At 45.9% G+C, this 17,069-nt stretch overlaps 1 protein-coding gene across 1 annotated transcript in view; it reads right to left on the reverse strand.

The window, feature by feature from the left end:
• The window catches only part of LOC115082266 (cilia- and flagella-associated protein 58-like), a gene marked incomplete at its 3' end in the record, with an annotated part of 117,518 nt that overhangs the window by 76,828 nt on the left and 23,621 nt on the right, over window positions 1-17,069 (reverse strand). Inside the window, exon 3 of the mRNA XM_029586512.1 lies at window positions 6,403-6,631. Coding sequence (XP_029442372.1) covers window positions 6,403-6,631 — 229 coding nt within the window. The remainder of the gene's footprint in view (window positions 1-6,402; window positions 6,632-17,069) is intronic.

Raw genomic sequence — 17,069 nt, forward strand, 5'->3', positions numbered from 1 at the left:
TAAGAACATCAGTAAGTCTATGATTTGGGACTGACTGGTGAGAGAATAAAAGGTTACTGATATGATGGATTGAGAAGTATGGGAAGCATACTGATCTCAGTCAGGGAGTGGGGAAAAGAATACTGAACCCCATCCCAGTTCAACATTAGAAAAAATGCTGGCTACGAGAGGCAGCAGAAGAGATATATTGAAGAGGCCTTTGATGGAAGAAAAGGCATCTAAGGGAACGCATAGGAAACATGTGTAGGGAGCAGAACCTGTGCATCGTATGGAATGATGCAGACGCAGAGGAAAGTTTAATTAACTCAGCGTGAAAAGATTTTCCCTGTACACATGTAATTGAGACCATTCGAGAGGATAGAACCTACGTGGAGAAGGTCTGATAGAGCGTTCATTAAATCTCTTAGATATGTGGCCCAAGGAGGCATGAAGTGAACAAGGGCCAAGGTAGAGCTGCGCAGCTGTCTAGCAGAGCAGCTAAGAGGTAATGCGTGCTTATGAGTTGGAAAGCACATTGTCCCTATGCTGTCTGTCTGTATGCACAAAGAATTGTTGCAAAAGCAGTATTGGAAGGCATAAGGGCATAACTCATGGGTGCAACGTCCAGGACGTTTATGAGAAACTATGCTGGAGTGCAATAGACGCATAATGGGTTGAAAGCTTTCAGGAGAAACTTTATAACCCTAAGGAATTGCGAGCATGAGTCGAAGGAGACTAGGTCCTAGTTCGAACTGGGATAAGAATCAGGGACGAAAGCAATGAAACCACTTAGGTCCATTGAGTATAGAATGTCACTGAATATAACCCATAGCAGTTTTGAATTATGAGAAAAATGCATAGTGGGAAGAAACCCCATAGCCCAACCATGAAAAGTTGAAGGGCTGAGGTTATGGAAAATATGCACAGGGACATATACGAATGTATCAGAATGTCTGTGCGCATGCTGGACAAGAGGGTCTTAAGACTGTGGTGTCCAGAAGTGTTACAGAAGGGATTTATGGCAGTGACAGTAATCCCAGTTAGTAAATGTATAGTGAGTCATGAAAAAAGTGAGAGCTCATTGCATGTACTGAAAGTGGTTAGCAGTAGTCTATGCAAGGAAAGTTAATGATGTTACACTCCGCAGAGAAAACAGCATTCACCATGATGCAAGAGACAGTTCACTTACCGAAGCTGGTGCCAACGGCAGAGCTTGGGGTTGTAATGTTGACTCATCATAAAGCACATAGAAACATTAAAATAATGTACTTACTGCAATATGGAGTGATGGTAACCAAAGATACCATTGTACCTGTGACTTCTAAAGAAAGTTGGAGTTTCTTAGGTCCAGGATGTGCGGAGAGTAACTATTTTCTGTTAAAAGCAAAAATAGTGCAATTAAAACTCCCCAACCCCCCTCCCTTCTCCCCTCTGCACTTCGTAGCGCCTGGGGGAGTGTACCGGGATTTTGGTACAAGGTGGGGTGGCCGCTCTGATATCTGACCAGATGGGAGACCAGGAGGTGTCCCAATGGAGGATATCATGTAGGCTCCCGCAGGAGTGTGAGCGGTAAGTGGTACCCGCATTTCTGTATGCTGTACAAGGAAACACTGAGACCTGTGGCCAGGCTTCAAGGTGGACTTGTACATGGGGCAATGGTTGCTGAATCTCATGTTTAGCAGATCAGCCAATGCAGCTGGAACTTTGGTTGGGAGGGAACCAAGAGTCAGAGCATTGGTCGGCACAGGGACTTGTTACTGACAAGAGAAGAAGCCCTGCTGCAATCCCAAGAAGATAGAGGGGTTCTCCTGGTATTGTGGCTAACATAGCTAACATAGCGATATGTGACACTAATACAGCTCCTAAGGCACATGACCCAGAACTTTTCGAACCACGGTCCGAATGGGAGAACACAACTCTATGGGAATGCCGCCGAAGCGGGTACTTACCATCCGACGTGGATCGCCGCAAGACGAGCCGGTGAAGACTGTTGACTCTGTCGGTCTCTGGAGTCCTCGAGGGGAAGGCCGGGGACGTAACGTCCATCTCACACTGAAACCCGGTATGGTGGCACAGGTACAGAGGAGACAGGCCAGGCGTGATTGGCGCTTAGACTGCTAAGTGTAACAGATGGCCACAGTCCCACACCACTTGACGGTGGGGCACGCCAGGAACAGGGGAGCCCTAACGGAACTCATGTTCCCTTCCCTCGTCGCAGCGGCTCGATGTGTCGTGACGCCAATGCAGAAGCCGTCGGACCTGGATCCGGAAGTTCTGGATCACCAAGGACTGCCAAAACTGTAGGAACAGTGCTGATGGCAGTGGTGATGTTGCTCTGCCCGAGCGTTGTCCAGCCTGGAGAAGGATGGCACCGACGTGCTGGATGGCGTCAGCGGCGGACGATCACGATGTCGGCGATGATGGGTGCCACGGTGCTCGGCCCGGTCTTTCCCCAGCGCCGAGATGGAAGCCCTCGTCGTCCTGGAAGGCGATCGATGACGAACTGTCAGCACGCCTGCTCTGCTCCTGACACAATGGAGTGTCTTAAGCTAATACGGGGCTTAAAAAAGAACCCAAAGCGTGGAGCAATGTGAGGAGGCGAGGGTATTATGTGGCGGTGCTATGTCGGTATTGACGATATTGAAGGCAACCTAAGGGGCTTCAAGGATATCATCAAAATGGGTATGAAAAATCGTCGATGACTGGCCAGGAGAATGATGACAGTGACGGGCACTGACAGCACTGGCATAGGTATCTTTGAAATGATGTGGAATCGAATAATCGAAAAACATTGCCGTTATTGAAAAAGATACCGGCATCGACTGAGTCGAAGTCGAATCGATAGGGCGTCAAGGACACCGAAGGAAAACGTAGGTGTCGAGGGCATCGATGCATGGAGGCGGGCATTTATGCCTTTTGTGGCATGGCCACGGGCATCAACTATAGGGCCACAGACGTTGACGGTATCGATTTGGACAGACTCAGATTTCCAAGTGTACATGGTATCGGTGCCCCAGACATGTGTGTCGGTGGCATCGATATGGGCACGTATGGAATCGATGGCATGGATCTCCCAGTCGATGAATTCCATCCCGGCATCAACGCCAGTCCTGGAATCGGCATGGGCATCGATGCCAGCCATAAGGCTGGCATTGGCATCGACGCCCATCCACGGAATCGAGCCGGCATGGATACCCACCGATGGGACCCACCTGGGCATCGAATTTCACCGATGGGAGCAGCCTGGCATCGACTGCCCTCGATGGATGCATTCTACCATAGATGCCCATGGATGAAACACCTGGGCATCGGTGTCCATCGATGCAAAAGGACCTGGCACCGATGCCATCGACGGACAAGCCATCCGGCACCGATGTCCATCGATGGACAAGCCATCCGGCACCGATGTCCATCGATGGGGACCATCCGGCACCGATGTCCACCGATGGGGACCATCCGGCATCGATGCCCACCGACGAAATCGATGTGGCACCGATGCCCGCCGATGGAAAAGGGCTGGACATCGGTGGGGAGGATGGGGCATAGATGGCATCCCCAAAAAGGGGGGTGGCATCGATGAAGTGACCCTGGGATCGTTAAAAAGTGTCTCGGGCAACGGTGGCGGCGACCCGAGTATGCATGGCAGTGACTAACAGCGTGTGCGTCAATGGCATGCATCCGGGTAGGGACGGCACCGAGGAAGCCCAAGGAAAAAAAACAAAAAAAAACAAAACAGTGCGTAGGAGGAAAAAAGCCTGGTAGCACTGAAAAGCAAAAAACATGGATAAAGGCATCAGGGCACCGTGGGGGGAGGGGCGCTGATGACATATAAAAGCCCAGGGCGGTTTAGGAGGGTACCGGTGTAGCGATAGGGTATCAACTGCGTGAGGGTACCAGGGAATGAAGGACTTGAAGCTACAGAGGTCCTAAAGTTAAGGAAAAAATCCCTACCCCACTAGCATAAGCAAGCAGAGTGTCACAGAGATACTCGCAAGCTGTTTAAAGCTAACTGAAAAATGGGGGAAGGGAAGGCTTCAGTCAGTTAACAGCCTTAAGATAGTGACAGGAACCGACCGAAAAAATAAGAATTAGTACTCACCGAGCGTCGTAAAAACGTACGCGGAGGGAGACCTGTGCAGGGAAAAGTGTTTTTTGAAGTGAAAAGTTAAGTGTTTCCATGAGGTAATTAGTTAAAAAATCTTCACAGAGCTCCAACCGCTATGCTGACTGCAGAGCGGAAAAAAGAAGACTGAGGGAGACACCTGTGGCTCACAGGGATAATTGCAGGCTGGGCATGCTCAGTGCACCCAGTGTGCCAGTGTCAGTCAAAGCTTGTTGAAACTTTGACAGAAAAGTTTTCCGTACAGGGCTCCATCCTGATGATGTCACCCATTTGTGAGGACTACCATCCTGCTTGTCCTGTGAGAACAGATATATTGTTTTGTGTAAGGGGATGGAGGGTTCCTATGGCCGTTCTGGCCGACTTCTGACTGAGTTGGGGGGAAGGCTATTCTGTTGTGACACAGCCACTGGCTAATAATTTTTTTATTTGGTTGTTGGGGCTACCTTGAGTGGTGGCCCTGAGGTGTGAAGGGGAATCTAGTTTGACCCCTGCAAAGAGGTTTACTTTGGGGCTACTTTTTTTTTTTTCATTTGCATGGCCCTTTAAAGCAATGGTGGACTGGTGCTTTGGGGGCCACCATCACAGGTAAAGGAACCATGCTGTGTTTTTGCTCTGCAGTGTTTGAGCCTTTTTATGCAACAACTTTTAAAATTTATCTCTCAGTGTCGTGAAAGCACATTTTAATAACTTTTGAGCCATTTATCCAAATTTCTGCTTCAGACAGCAGCACACTCAATGACCCTGGCACATACTGTTTTACTTTCCATGTGACCTTTACTTTCCATGTGACCTTAGAATTGTATTTCTTTTCTTAACCTTAGATTCCTTTAGGGAAATAGACCAATTCAGTTCATTTGTAATCTCAGGAACATCTGAGCACATTGTAATGTCATTGAACATTTTTTAATTAAAGTTGCCCTGCCATTGGTTAGTAGTCATTACCATATGCAAATTTCTGAATCAAAGAAGGAAAGTAGGCAAAGAAAGGCTTGGGAACTGAGCCAGAGTCCTCCATTTGGCATAGGGTGGCCAATTCAGAGTAATTACCCCAAAAAGAGAACCAGTCATCTCTAAAAAGGAACGCGATATCCCAAAAGGAGGACACTTAAGTCTAAAAAGGAGGACAAAATAGAAGACAAAATTAGCAATAAATCTGAATATATAATTAGCAGAAATTAATTTGAAAAAGCAATATCTTTACATAGATGCAACATTAAGATTATTACTATAATTTAAAGAAACATACAGCTCATCATATTGTAGAAGACTCGGACTGGGTAATTTGGATTAGTCTCCTATCAAGCCTCCACCAAAACCATCTCACACTCTCCCATGCTCAGCAGCAAGCCCCTGTCCCTCTTCCCCCTGGCTAGCAGCAGGTCCTCATGCTCTTCCCTTATCCCTATCGAGCAGTAGATCTCCAAGCCCCTACCCTTTGGGCCAACAGCAGGTCCCCTGCTCAACCTGGGCCAGCAACAGGTGCAGGTCCGCCCTCCATGAATCCTTCTCTCTCCCTGCCTAGTACCAGGTCCCAGTACCATTCCCCCATCCCCTGCTCAAATCCCCCCCTCTTCTCCCCTTAAGAGTCACAAATTCACAAAAGAAAGATGGGAGCATCAGAACACCAGCCAGCTGGCCAAGCAAACTCCTGCCCTTCTGCAACCCGGAGCTTGCACACACCTAGCAGTCTGTGGAAGTTAATGATAGAAATCCACAAGCTTGGCTGATTTGGCTTTGCTTCACGAGCCTAGGCCTGAGCATAACTGCACAGAAGAAACAGTGCCAGCTATCATCTGTTCTGCTTCTAAACCTGCAAGCGCAAGCAACAGTGCCATGATGTAGTCGAAACCAATCCTGAGAGTTGCAACAACAGAAGACAGCATGATGGGATGGCGACAGATCCTAACCTCTTCTACACCCACCTCTGCTTTCCCTCACCAGTCACAACCACAGCAAACTGCTGACTTTTGGGCCAGTGCCTGCCTGTTCCCTGACAGCACTGCAGAGATTTTTAAAAAAGAGAGAGAAAGTGAGAGCCGGGATTGGATTCTTCACCTGACTGCGAGATTGTATTTTATTTTATTATTTTTTTTACCAGGCAGAAGGTGCGGGAGCCAGACTCCTAGATGGAAGCACTGAAGTAAGACTGTCCAGCACAAAAACAGACACATGGGAGCACTAATGTGTCTCCACAGCACTTACAATTGAGCCACAAGGCTGGCCCTTATACAGCTTTGAATCAGTGAAAATACAAGTGTCTGTAATCTACATTTATTTCAACTGTAAATCATAAAATTTACCTGTTCGTTAAGTCTATCACTTTTTTCTTTAAACTGTGCCCTTTCTTCATCCATATCTTCATTCAAATAATCAATGTTTTTCTTTATGTTGTTCAATTCCTCCTTTATCTCATTTGTTTTGTTGTGAATCTCATTTAGAAAAATACTTTCCTGAGCTTTCTTTGCCATCTTCTGGTTCAAGAGATCAATAGCTTGTTCATGGTCATCCCACAATAGTTTTGCCTCTTGACTGTTAAAAATAAACCACAATGAAAAAAATGAAAACTAAGTCTGTTCTGAACTTATTAATAATTATATCAGATTGAAAAGAGATTCTGACAAATCATAAATGTATACAAGAGGACAAATAAGATTTGATGAGAGAAAGTTCTGGTGATGCAAGCAGGATGGAAAAATAAAAAAGGTGATATATCCTAGAATATATATCCTAGGTGTACTTCCTAGAACTCCCAAGAATCATCAGTGACAAAAGTATCACACATATCATAACAACGTCACGCTACTATTAGAAGGAGATCAAGGATAGAAACTAAGGTTTGGATTTTTTTTTCTGGCTACTGTGCAGAAAGTCTGCCTTGTGGGGGAGTGGCTGTGCAATTCTTTCACAGACAGAACCAAGCACTTCAAACTACTAAGTGATTATTTCTAGCTATAAATACTGAAAAAAATCCTCATTGTTTTGAACTTACTTGCTACTAATTTCAGCCTGTTTTGCTTGCTTATAATCTACCTTTTGCTTATTAATTGTAGTTTGCTTATAGCTTTGACAATATCTTGCTGTTTCCCTGCTCTTCCTTTAGAAAAAGAGTCTTAGAGTAGCACTCAAACAAGTACCTTGTGGTCTAAAGTGCCCTTGACAATTAAAATCACTTCCATCCTGCCCAGTCTCCCACCCATCGCAGACCTTGCTTTCCTTATATGGACTTCGGACACATGAAAAAGGGTAATTAAACTTCAGTGCTAAGCAAGTTATTTTGCAACTGTTTATCACAATACAAGTTGTTTAATTGTAACATAATGACTGTTATTCAGTGTAACAATTATAATGCTTTAGTCTTAAGGCAAATCATCTGCAGGCTCAAAGATTGTCCCATTTGCTTTCAGCTATCTGCAATAAAAAAGGCGCTAACTCATCTGAAATTATGCATTAATATCCACCCCCACCCCCACAGAAGATTCAGAAACCCATGAATAAATGGATTATAGTGGGCTCTGGAAGAATAAGATCTGTAGCACAGAGATACCACTTTCCCAAACAATACATCAAATGTTTTTTCTGCATTAGAAAATGAAGATGCTCGAGAAATGGAAACTGAAGCAGTATCTGAAAAGAATGATACCCAATGCACACAGATACCCCAGAATATTATCAAACATCATAACAGAAAGCACCTTCTGCTGTGATACTGTTATCAGAGGCACCAACTTGGGGACTTATTTTGAGGGATGTACAATAGTTAAATGCCTTCCTCCTCTGCTGGAAGAAGTGCAAACCAGATTGTCACTGCAATTAAAGAAGAAAGTAAAGACTATAAAATTGATATTATCATCTATGTGGGAACCAAAGACCTCACTAGAAACAGTATCCAAGCAATACAGAGAAATTTGCAGAGTCTGGGGAAACAGCTTGGGTATATGGCTAGGATCATTCCCTTTTCAGAAGTGCTACCTGTTCATGGAGAAGGAAAGGAAAGGCTAAGCCATATCGACAACTTCAATACATGTTTAAAAAACTGGTGTAAAAAAGAAGGGTTTGAATATATTGGAGATGGGGCCATGTATAGAACAGTAAAAGTCTATAAGGTAAAGCTGGCCTACATCTGTCTGTGGCAGGAAAAAGATTCTAAGTGAGAAATTCAGATCATATGTCACCAGGTATTTAAACTACAGGATGGGGGTGGCAAAAGGAAGCTTATGGAAATGGAATGTTGCCCCCAACGAATACAAATACAGGAAGTGGGTGAAGAAATTGAAAAAAAAATCCAGTCAATAGTTCACTTTTGAGAAAAAGGGTAGAATAGATAACCAGGAAGAGCAGCAAGCCAAGGGTGAATGTTATGGTTTGTGGGTTTCATGGACCCTTGGCCCGAGGTGAGAGTTGTTACTGCCTGTGGGGAGGAGCCCCACAGGTTCACATAGTCGGGAGGCGAGGTCAGGTACAGCTGGAGCTCTGGGAGAGAATCTGTGGGGAGGCCCAAGGAGCGGGTGAGAGGCATAGCAGAGAGAGAGTGGACAGCGGTACCTGGGCAAAGACCTCCAAGAGGGTGGCGCTAGGCAGGCTCGAGGAGCGGGAAGCACGAGGCCGGAAGAGCAGGAGGTATATTGCAGAGGCAACTCCGAGGGGCAGCGCTGCGTGGCGAGGAAGGTACTGATGCAATGACATAGGCTAACCCGCGGAGCGGGGAAGCCCGGGTCTGGTCTCCAAGTAATGACTAGGGATGTGAATTGGGCTTTGGACGATTGAAAATATCGTCGATATTTTCAAAATTGTCAGAAATCGGGGGCTCTCCCAAAACAATAGGAAAACCCCACAATATTGATCGTGGGGCTTCCCTTATCGTTTTGGGGGAGGGCGGGAAAAACGGCACACATAAATAACCCCTAAACCCACCCCGACCCTTTAAAAGTAACCCCTTAGCTTCCCCCACCCTCCTGATCCCCCCCCCCAAAACCTTTTTACAGGTACCTGGTGGTCCAGTGGGGGTCCCGGGAGCGATCTCCCGCGATCTCCCGCTCTGGGCCGTCCTCCGGCTACCGGGCCGTCCTTTGCCCTTACCTTGTGACAGGGTATCCGTGCTATTGGCCGGATCCTGTCACATGGTAGGAGAACTGGATGGCCGGCACCATCTTGTGCTCCTGCCATGTGACAGGATCCGGCCATTGGCACGGATACCCTGTCACAAGGTAAGGGCAAAGGACGGCCCGGAGCGGGAGATCGCGGGAGATCGCTCCCAGGACCCCCACTGGACCACCAGGTACCTGTAAAAAGGTTTGGGGGGGGTCGGGAGGGTGGGGGAGGCTAAGGGGTTATTTTTAAAGAGTCGGGGTGGGTTTTTTGTTTATCGGCTGGGCAGCCGATAAACAAAACGCGATCGGGCCCGATGGGAAAAAACCCACATGTGAATCTGAACCAGAATCCGAACCGATTCCGGTTCTGATTCACATCTCTAGTAATGACACAGGCAACCCCGAGAAGCGGGGAAGCCTGGATAGTCTCTGGAGTAGAACATAGGCACTGCCCCGAGGTGTGGGGAAGCTCAGACAGTCTCTGATGTAAAATGTAGGCGCTGCCCCGAGGAGCGGGGAAGCGCAGACAGTCTCTGATGTAAAACGTAGGCACTGCCCCAAGGAGTGGGGAAGTGCAGAGATAGGTCTCCCAAGTGGTGAGAGCGTTCCCTGAGGCAACTCCGAGGAGCAGGACGCCAGCGGGTAGAATTCCTGGGAGGCACAGGGCAAGCCAGGAAACCAGGTCTCCAGAGATAGCGCACACAGGCTCTCGAGGAGTGGGTACCTGAACCAGGGTCCAGAGTCCAAGCAGGGTCCGAGGCGTTCACAAGTCCAAGGAGACAGGAGCTAATAGAATAGCGATGGAACTCTTTGTCAAGTCGGCTAGTAGGGGGCGAAGACAGAGCTTAAGAACCCATACTCAGTGATGTCATCAGTCAGGGAAGCACCTGAGGTTCCCGCCGTAGCAACTTCAAAAGAGGGCCCGGTGGCGAGCACGTGCGCCTAGGAAGGCCCGGAGTCGGCTTGGATGGCGGCGGCGTCCCGGCCGCCATGAGGAACCAGGAGATACGCGGCGGTGGAGGCTACCACTGCCGCAAGCAGACCTGGAGAGGGAAGCAGGGCAGTACAAGACATAAGTGGACGCAGTCGCAGCCGTCTGCAACCGATGGTCATAACAGTGAAAAGCTGAAAAGCTGAAAAGCTATGAGGACAAATGCTCGTAGTCTAGGCAATAAAGTTCCACATCTGCAAGCTCTAATGTCAGAGGCAGACTTGGACATTTTTGCTTTTACAGTGACATGGTCATGAATGGGATATGGCCAAACTGGGCTATAACCTGTTGAGGAAAGATAGAGATGGTAGAAAAGGGAGAGGAGTTGCTCTTTATATCAAAAACAATATTCAAGCAACTGAAATGCAGGGGGAAATGAGGAAAGGAAGAAGTGCTATGGGCTGTCTTAAAAAAAATGATGGTACTTCCATTTACACTGGTATGGTCTACAGGCCTCCGACACAGATAGAAGAACTGGACAGAGATCTGGCTGAAGACATCTAAAAGGTGGGAAGTGAGAGGTGTTGCTTGTTGGATCTGCAGGATGTAGACTGGAGTATCCCTGCTGCTAGGATTGTGCTGCCCATAGGCACGTTTGGTGCTTTTATCCCCCAAACTCCTGTAAGGGTCTCCTACAGGGTAGGAGAAGACTGTTCTCTGGTGAATGAGATTCAGCAGAGCTAGAAGGAAGCAAATCTTAGTCAGCCTGCTGCCCCTAAATATTTGCCTCCCTAGGCACAGGTATAATGGATGCCTATTGACAAATCCAGGGCTGCCTGCTGCAGAATCTGTAACAACTAAAGATTGTGGATGCCCTTCCAGGGGTACTGCACAGACAAATGATGATGGAACTCATGCAGGGAGGAGCAATTTTGGACCTGCGACTTACAACTGGAGATAGTATCTCTAATGTCTGAGTAGGTACCCACCTGAGAACCAGTGATCATCAGATGTTATAGTTTGATATAGTGGCCAAAATGAAGAGAAGTCACACAAATCTTAGTCCTGGATTTCAAAAATATGGATTGAGGATATACCTTGAAGAGGAGCTAGAAGATTGAGAGAAGATAGGTGAAGAGGAACAACAGTAGGCCAAAATGAAAGAAGCTATAATAAGACAACAAATCTTTAAGTAAGAAAAGGAAATAAACGTAAGAGAAGTTCTCACTGTTATGGCAGTAAGTGGTTTTATTCAGCTGATCCGCTCGCCTACTCATATATCAGGACACACTTTGGATGTAATATTTTGCTAAGATGTATTAATGACAGCCTGTGTTATTCAGAATATAAGAGTCTTGCCATTTTTATAGTACAAGATGTGCTCTGTTTGATACAAATTTTAGTTTGTTGGGCAGCACATCTACAAAAATAAAGAGAGTAATTAGACCTAGACTGGATCCTGATTTGGTTCAGGAGACTTGGAAGTAGACCATTGGTAAGTTAGATTATTCTAATGTTACAAGTCTAGTAGATAGTTGGAATATTACTCTTACTGAAATATATGCAAAAGTGGCCCAGAAACGGCTTATGGGTAGGAAAATGAAAACATCTTCTCTTTGGTTTTCCCAAGAATTATGTGAAAGGAGGAAAGCGCTCCATGGAGCAGAGAGACGCTGGCATAAAAAGAGGTCTCAAGAAGATAACAACTCCAAAATATTGATGATGAAATTATATAAGACTGTTACACGCGCTGGCCGCAGCAGACCCGCGGCTTGGCCCCCTCACCTCTTTCAAAGTAATCCAGCATCTGGTCCCTCGTCTCTGGCGGATGTGGGCCACCGGCTCCATCCTCGGGCCGCCCTTGGTGCCTCCTGCTCTGCAGCAGCTCCCGATGCTCCACGTTGGGCCTCTCTGCGTGGCCCGCGGAGAGATGCCATCCTGACCAGCACCGCGTCCCTCCCTAGGCGCGCACGCACAGCTAGTCTTTAAATAGGGCCCACGGCAGGAACCTGGCCGCAGCCCTGGATGTTGGCGTCGGCAGAGCTCCAGTATATACGCTCCGCTCTCTCAAATTGCCTTTGCAACAGGTCCCCTTGCTAGTCGAGTACTTGTTGCCTCTTCAGTTCCTGGTTCCTGATCCTGATTGCCTTCGTTCCTGTTTCCTTGTTCCTGTGTTCCTGTTCCTTCGTCTCTCCTTTGGATTGCTGACCTTGTTTGACCTCTGCATTGCCTGACTACTTCGTTGCCTCTCTCCAGCCCCGGACCTCTGCATTGCCTGATTACTCCGTTGCCTCTCTCCAGCCCCGGACCTCTGCATTGCCTGACCACTCTGTTGCCTCTCTCCAGCCCCGGACCTCTGCATCACTTGACTACGCCTTTGCTTTTCTCCAGCCCTGGACTTATGCTTCGTCTAACCATCCTTTTGACTCTCTCCTCGTCTAGACCTCAGCCTTGCTTGCCACTGCTTCCAGATTGCTGCCAGCCCTGATCCCAGCTTGCTTAAAGATGCCTCTTCAGCTTTTGTCCTGGACGTGGTTCATTCAGGCTTCGGCCTGCTCTTGCTCGGGCGCCCTCTGTCAAACTGTGTTCCTATTCGCGCCCGGGTCTCCGGGTCTCCGCCTCGTCCAGTATGGACTGGTAACTACACTAGTTGCTGCCTCTGGGCTGACCTCGATCCACCATCGATAACTACTGACGGAGGCCACCTAAGTCCATCCGGCCCCGGCACCCAAAGGGCTGGTATTGGTGAAGCGCCAGCCGGCCTCCGTCCATCAGCCCTCTCTGCCTGCCGACAGTGGGGACCCGTAGGATCCCTCCTACGGGTAGAGTCAACCTCACCTCGGCCCAAGGGTCCACCTCCGGCGCAACAAAGACTCTTGTTCATATACGAAAAGAGATTTTTATTCAAGTTAAAGACTTCTTTGAATCAACCTAAAGAGTTATTTTATGTAGTTAATAGACTAAGGAAGGAGAATAAATGTCAAGATGATCCTGATATAGATTATGATAAAGTGGCTGATTATTTTATTGAGAAGTTAAATAGTACTGTAACTCTGATTCCCATAAATACTACCATTAACCTCAACAATGGCTCTGAATTGGTAGCACCCTTTCTCATTAAATGGGCACAGTTCTATTGAATATTTTTATCTGACATTTCTAAATTGATTTCTCAAATAAAAGCGGATAGTATCTTATTGAATCCCTGTCCTTTTTGGATCATTAGAACATGCATATGATTTCTTATCAGTTCCTTGTGGATATCATTAATGCTTCACTAGGTTAAGGTTGTATGCCTGATTGCCTAAAGAAAACAGTAGTTTCCCCATCAGAAAGAAATTAGATTTGCCTGAAATTGAAATTTCTAATTACTGCCCGATATCTAATCTACTCACTGAAAGCATGTTGACTGAAAAATAAATGTTATGTCAGTTGGAGGATTTTGCTGATGATCATAATATTTTGGATAAAAATCAGTATGGGCAAGGGAATAATATTTTCTTTTCACATTATTAGATTCTTTCCATGATGTTTTAAATAAGGGAAGAGCTGTATTACTAATTCAATCAGACTTAACTGCATTTGATACTATTAACCACAGAATTGAATTATCGTGTTTATGGTCTTTTGAGTTAGGAAACACTGTTTCGAACTGGTTTTTTTTCCTGTTTTAACTAACTGTTTGCAATAGGTGAGGTTTGGAGATACTCTTCTTAGAGGCTCCTGTATTTGTGTGTTTTCAAGAGATTTGAACTATTCATTGTATTGTTTAATTTACATCTGCAGCCCCTGGATCAGATGTTATCTGCCCTAGGAGTATGCTATTGATAAATATGCAGATGACATTCAGTTCTGTGTAACACATAATCCAGATGGGAATCTGCCTGTGGATTTGTTTAATCACTATTTTAGAAATATAAATAATTGGATGTCAGCAAAGCTTTTGATATGGTCTCGCATAGAAGGCTCATGAATAAAGTGAGAAGCCTGGGAATGGGTCCCAAGGTGGTGGAATGGATTTCAAATTGGTTGACTAACAGATGACAGTGTGTAAGGGTAAATGGAACTTACTCTGAAGACAGAATGGGCATAAGTGGAGTGTCTCAAGGGTTGGTTCAGGGACCTTCTCTGTTCAATATCTTTATGAGAAATATCGTGGAAGGGTTAGAAGTTAAAGTTTGTCTTTTTACAGATGACACTGAAATCTGCAAGAGTGGACAGCTCTGAAATAGTAGAAAGAATGAGAAATGATCTAAGAAAAATCAAAAAGTGGTTGAAGGTTTGGTAGCTAGGATTCAATGCCAAGAAGTGCAAAACCATGCATTTGGGGTGCAGTAATCCAAAAGAGTTGTATATAATGGTGAAGAGAGATGAAAGAATCAGGAGAGACACCTTGAGGTGATAGTGTCTGACAATCTGAAGGTAGTGAAACAATGTGATAGAGCTATTGCTAAGGCCAGAGGGATGCTGGAATGAATAGAGAGGCATAACCAGTATGAAAAAAGAGGCGATAATGCCCTGTATAGATCTTTGGTGAAGTCTCACCTGGAATACTGTGTTCATTTCTGGAAACAATATCTTGAAAAGGATAGAGAGAGGTTGGAAGCGGTCAGAGAAAGGCAACCAAAATGGTGTAGGGTCTGCACTGAAAGACTTATGAGATGAAACTGGTTGATCTAGATATGTATGTAACCAAAAATGGGAGATGCACAGAGTCTGATTCTATTTAAAAAGTTGCAAATGACTGCCTACCTGAGGTTCCAGGAAGCATACTTGACACACCTGAGTGCAAAGCATAACTGGATCCAGAGAAATTGGTGGAACTAGACCCTGCCTTTTTTTGTTGTTGTTGATAAGAGCTGATTCTAACTCTTATCTGAGAAAGTTTAAGAGCGTAATCCCTGCTACATTGCTAAAAGGGACCAACCTATGATCTGAGGCAGCCTTAGCAGCTTTGGACCTTCAAGATTAATAACCAGCAGTTCCAGTCCTACCCCAAACAGAAGCTCTTCTATAATGGAGAGCTTGCCCAGCCAATTCTTAAATCAAGAGATTACCCTCCAGTTGCAAAACCAGAGGAATCTTATGGTCACATAGGTGGAAGCTACTGAAAAATCAAAAGACCCCCTAAAAGAATGCCACCACCAGTTTGATATAATGGTTCAGAACTTTGGCTCATTTAGCCAGTCCCAGAATCCTCAGGGGCTGCTTCAGACTGGAATTGCTAAGATACAGTGAACTTCTGACCACCTCAGACTCAAGAATGTGGAAGATCTGGGAAACCTGTAGGCTCTGCAAAGCCTATAATTAAAGGCCAGGAGGGCATCAATGGCAATATTTAAACCATAATACAAGGACCATAATACAAGCTTGGTTCTCACAGATTCCTATCTCATTGAAAGAAGCAGGTGGACTGACAGAAGCCAGGTGAACTGGAGATTCCCAGAGGTCAAGACTAATTAAAGGCTTGGAACCAACTACAGAAAACAGACCAATCTATTTACAAAACATAAATATATCTATTTACAAAACACAGAAGATCACAAGATCACAAGAAAACAGAATACTTCAAAGTAATGCTAAGACAAAGGAACTTTTAGGGGAGGAATAATCTCAGGGTATAGAAAAGTTTTAGGTTATGACATTGACAAATTGGTGAAGGATCCTCTCACAAGCATTTTCTATGTATGGGTTAAACTATAAAATAACAGCGTGTACTAAAGATTACAAGATACAGCGTTGCTATGCCCATCTTGAAGGATAGCTCCTGTTCTTCCAAAGATATGAAATATTAAAATTATATTTGTTCTAAAATTCTGAGTCATATCTTTGTTTGAAAAAGTGCTGACAAGCGTCTTATGAAAGTCTAATATTTAGACAAGTTTCATGTGAGGTACAGCACCTTCACAAGAGAATTTGTGACATTAGCCTGCCACACAAGAAATTTGAGCTGAACAGGGCTGCTGAAGAAAAACACAGGAAATACCAAGAGACCAATCCATCTGTCCTGAAGATTCTTGAGGGAATACTACATTCTACCGGGACAGGAGAACATATAGTAGCAGCCCAAAGACAACCTCTAGCCAAGGCTTCTGGAATTGTTGCATTCGTACCTCTTCTCGCCCCTTGCTCCACCCTCTCTACCTGGGATGCGACTCCCTTCGGCTCTGACGGACAGTGCAGCCGCGGCTTCTCTCTGCCTCTTGGTCCCAGTTCCCCCGGGCTGGCCTAACGCTACGGATCCGCCATGTTCCCGATGATGTAAGGGCACGTGTGCGTACGCTCCAGACTTTGTACCAGCAAGGGCGCGAACCTCTAATGAGTTAGCAAGGAACTCCAACGGGACTTGCTTCGACAGTCCATGATACTTGCAACAACGATCCGAGTCAGCCGGGGAACCCGTTCCCACTGCTCGGCCTTTTCAAACTTACCAGGAGTACCCGCTCCACGGGGGCTCCACTCTCTCTTCTTGATTTCAGATTGCCAGAACACTCGGAAGACTCCTCGTTTCCTGGAAATGATCGTGGACGTGAACACAGTGAGTTCTATTACATAGGACTCGGTACTCGTTCCACGAGGGCCTACATTCCTATTGCTCTGAAGACTCACTTCTGTCCAAGACATTATCGCAGGTACAGAGATCAAGAGTTACATTGGCAAAATTACAGATAGGAACCGGTACTCGCTCCACGAGGGCCCATGTTCCTAGAATCTTATACAGACTCTCTTCTACTCTAGAAGTCATTTCATATACAGCAATTGTGAGTTCTTATTACAGACTGTTTGTGGGAACCAGTGCTTGCCTACAGCTCCTGTTCCTGAATGTACTGAAGACACTTTGTGGCATAGAGACCATTGCAGACATCTTCTATTGTGAGAGTACCATCTTGTATCCAGTATACCCTGTCTACTCACTACTTCTAGTCTCACTCTACAGCTCAGCGACCCA

This window comes from Rhinatrema bivittatum, unplaced genomic scaffold (genome assembly GCF_901001135.1).
Source record: "Rhinatrema bivittatum unplaced genomic scaffold, aRhiBiv1.1, whole genome shotgun sequence".
In the NCBI taxonomy this organism is placed as follows: Eukaryota; Metazoa; Chordata; class Amphibia; order Gymnophiona; family Rhinatrematidae; genus Rhinatrema; species Rhinatrema bivittatum.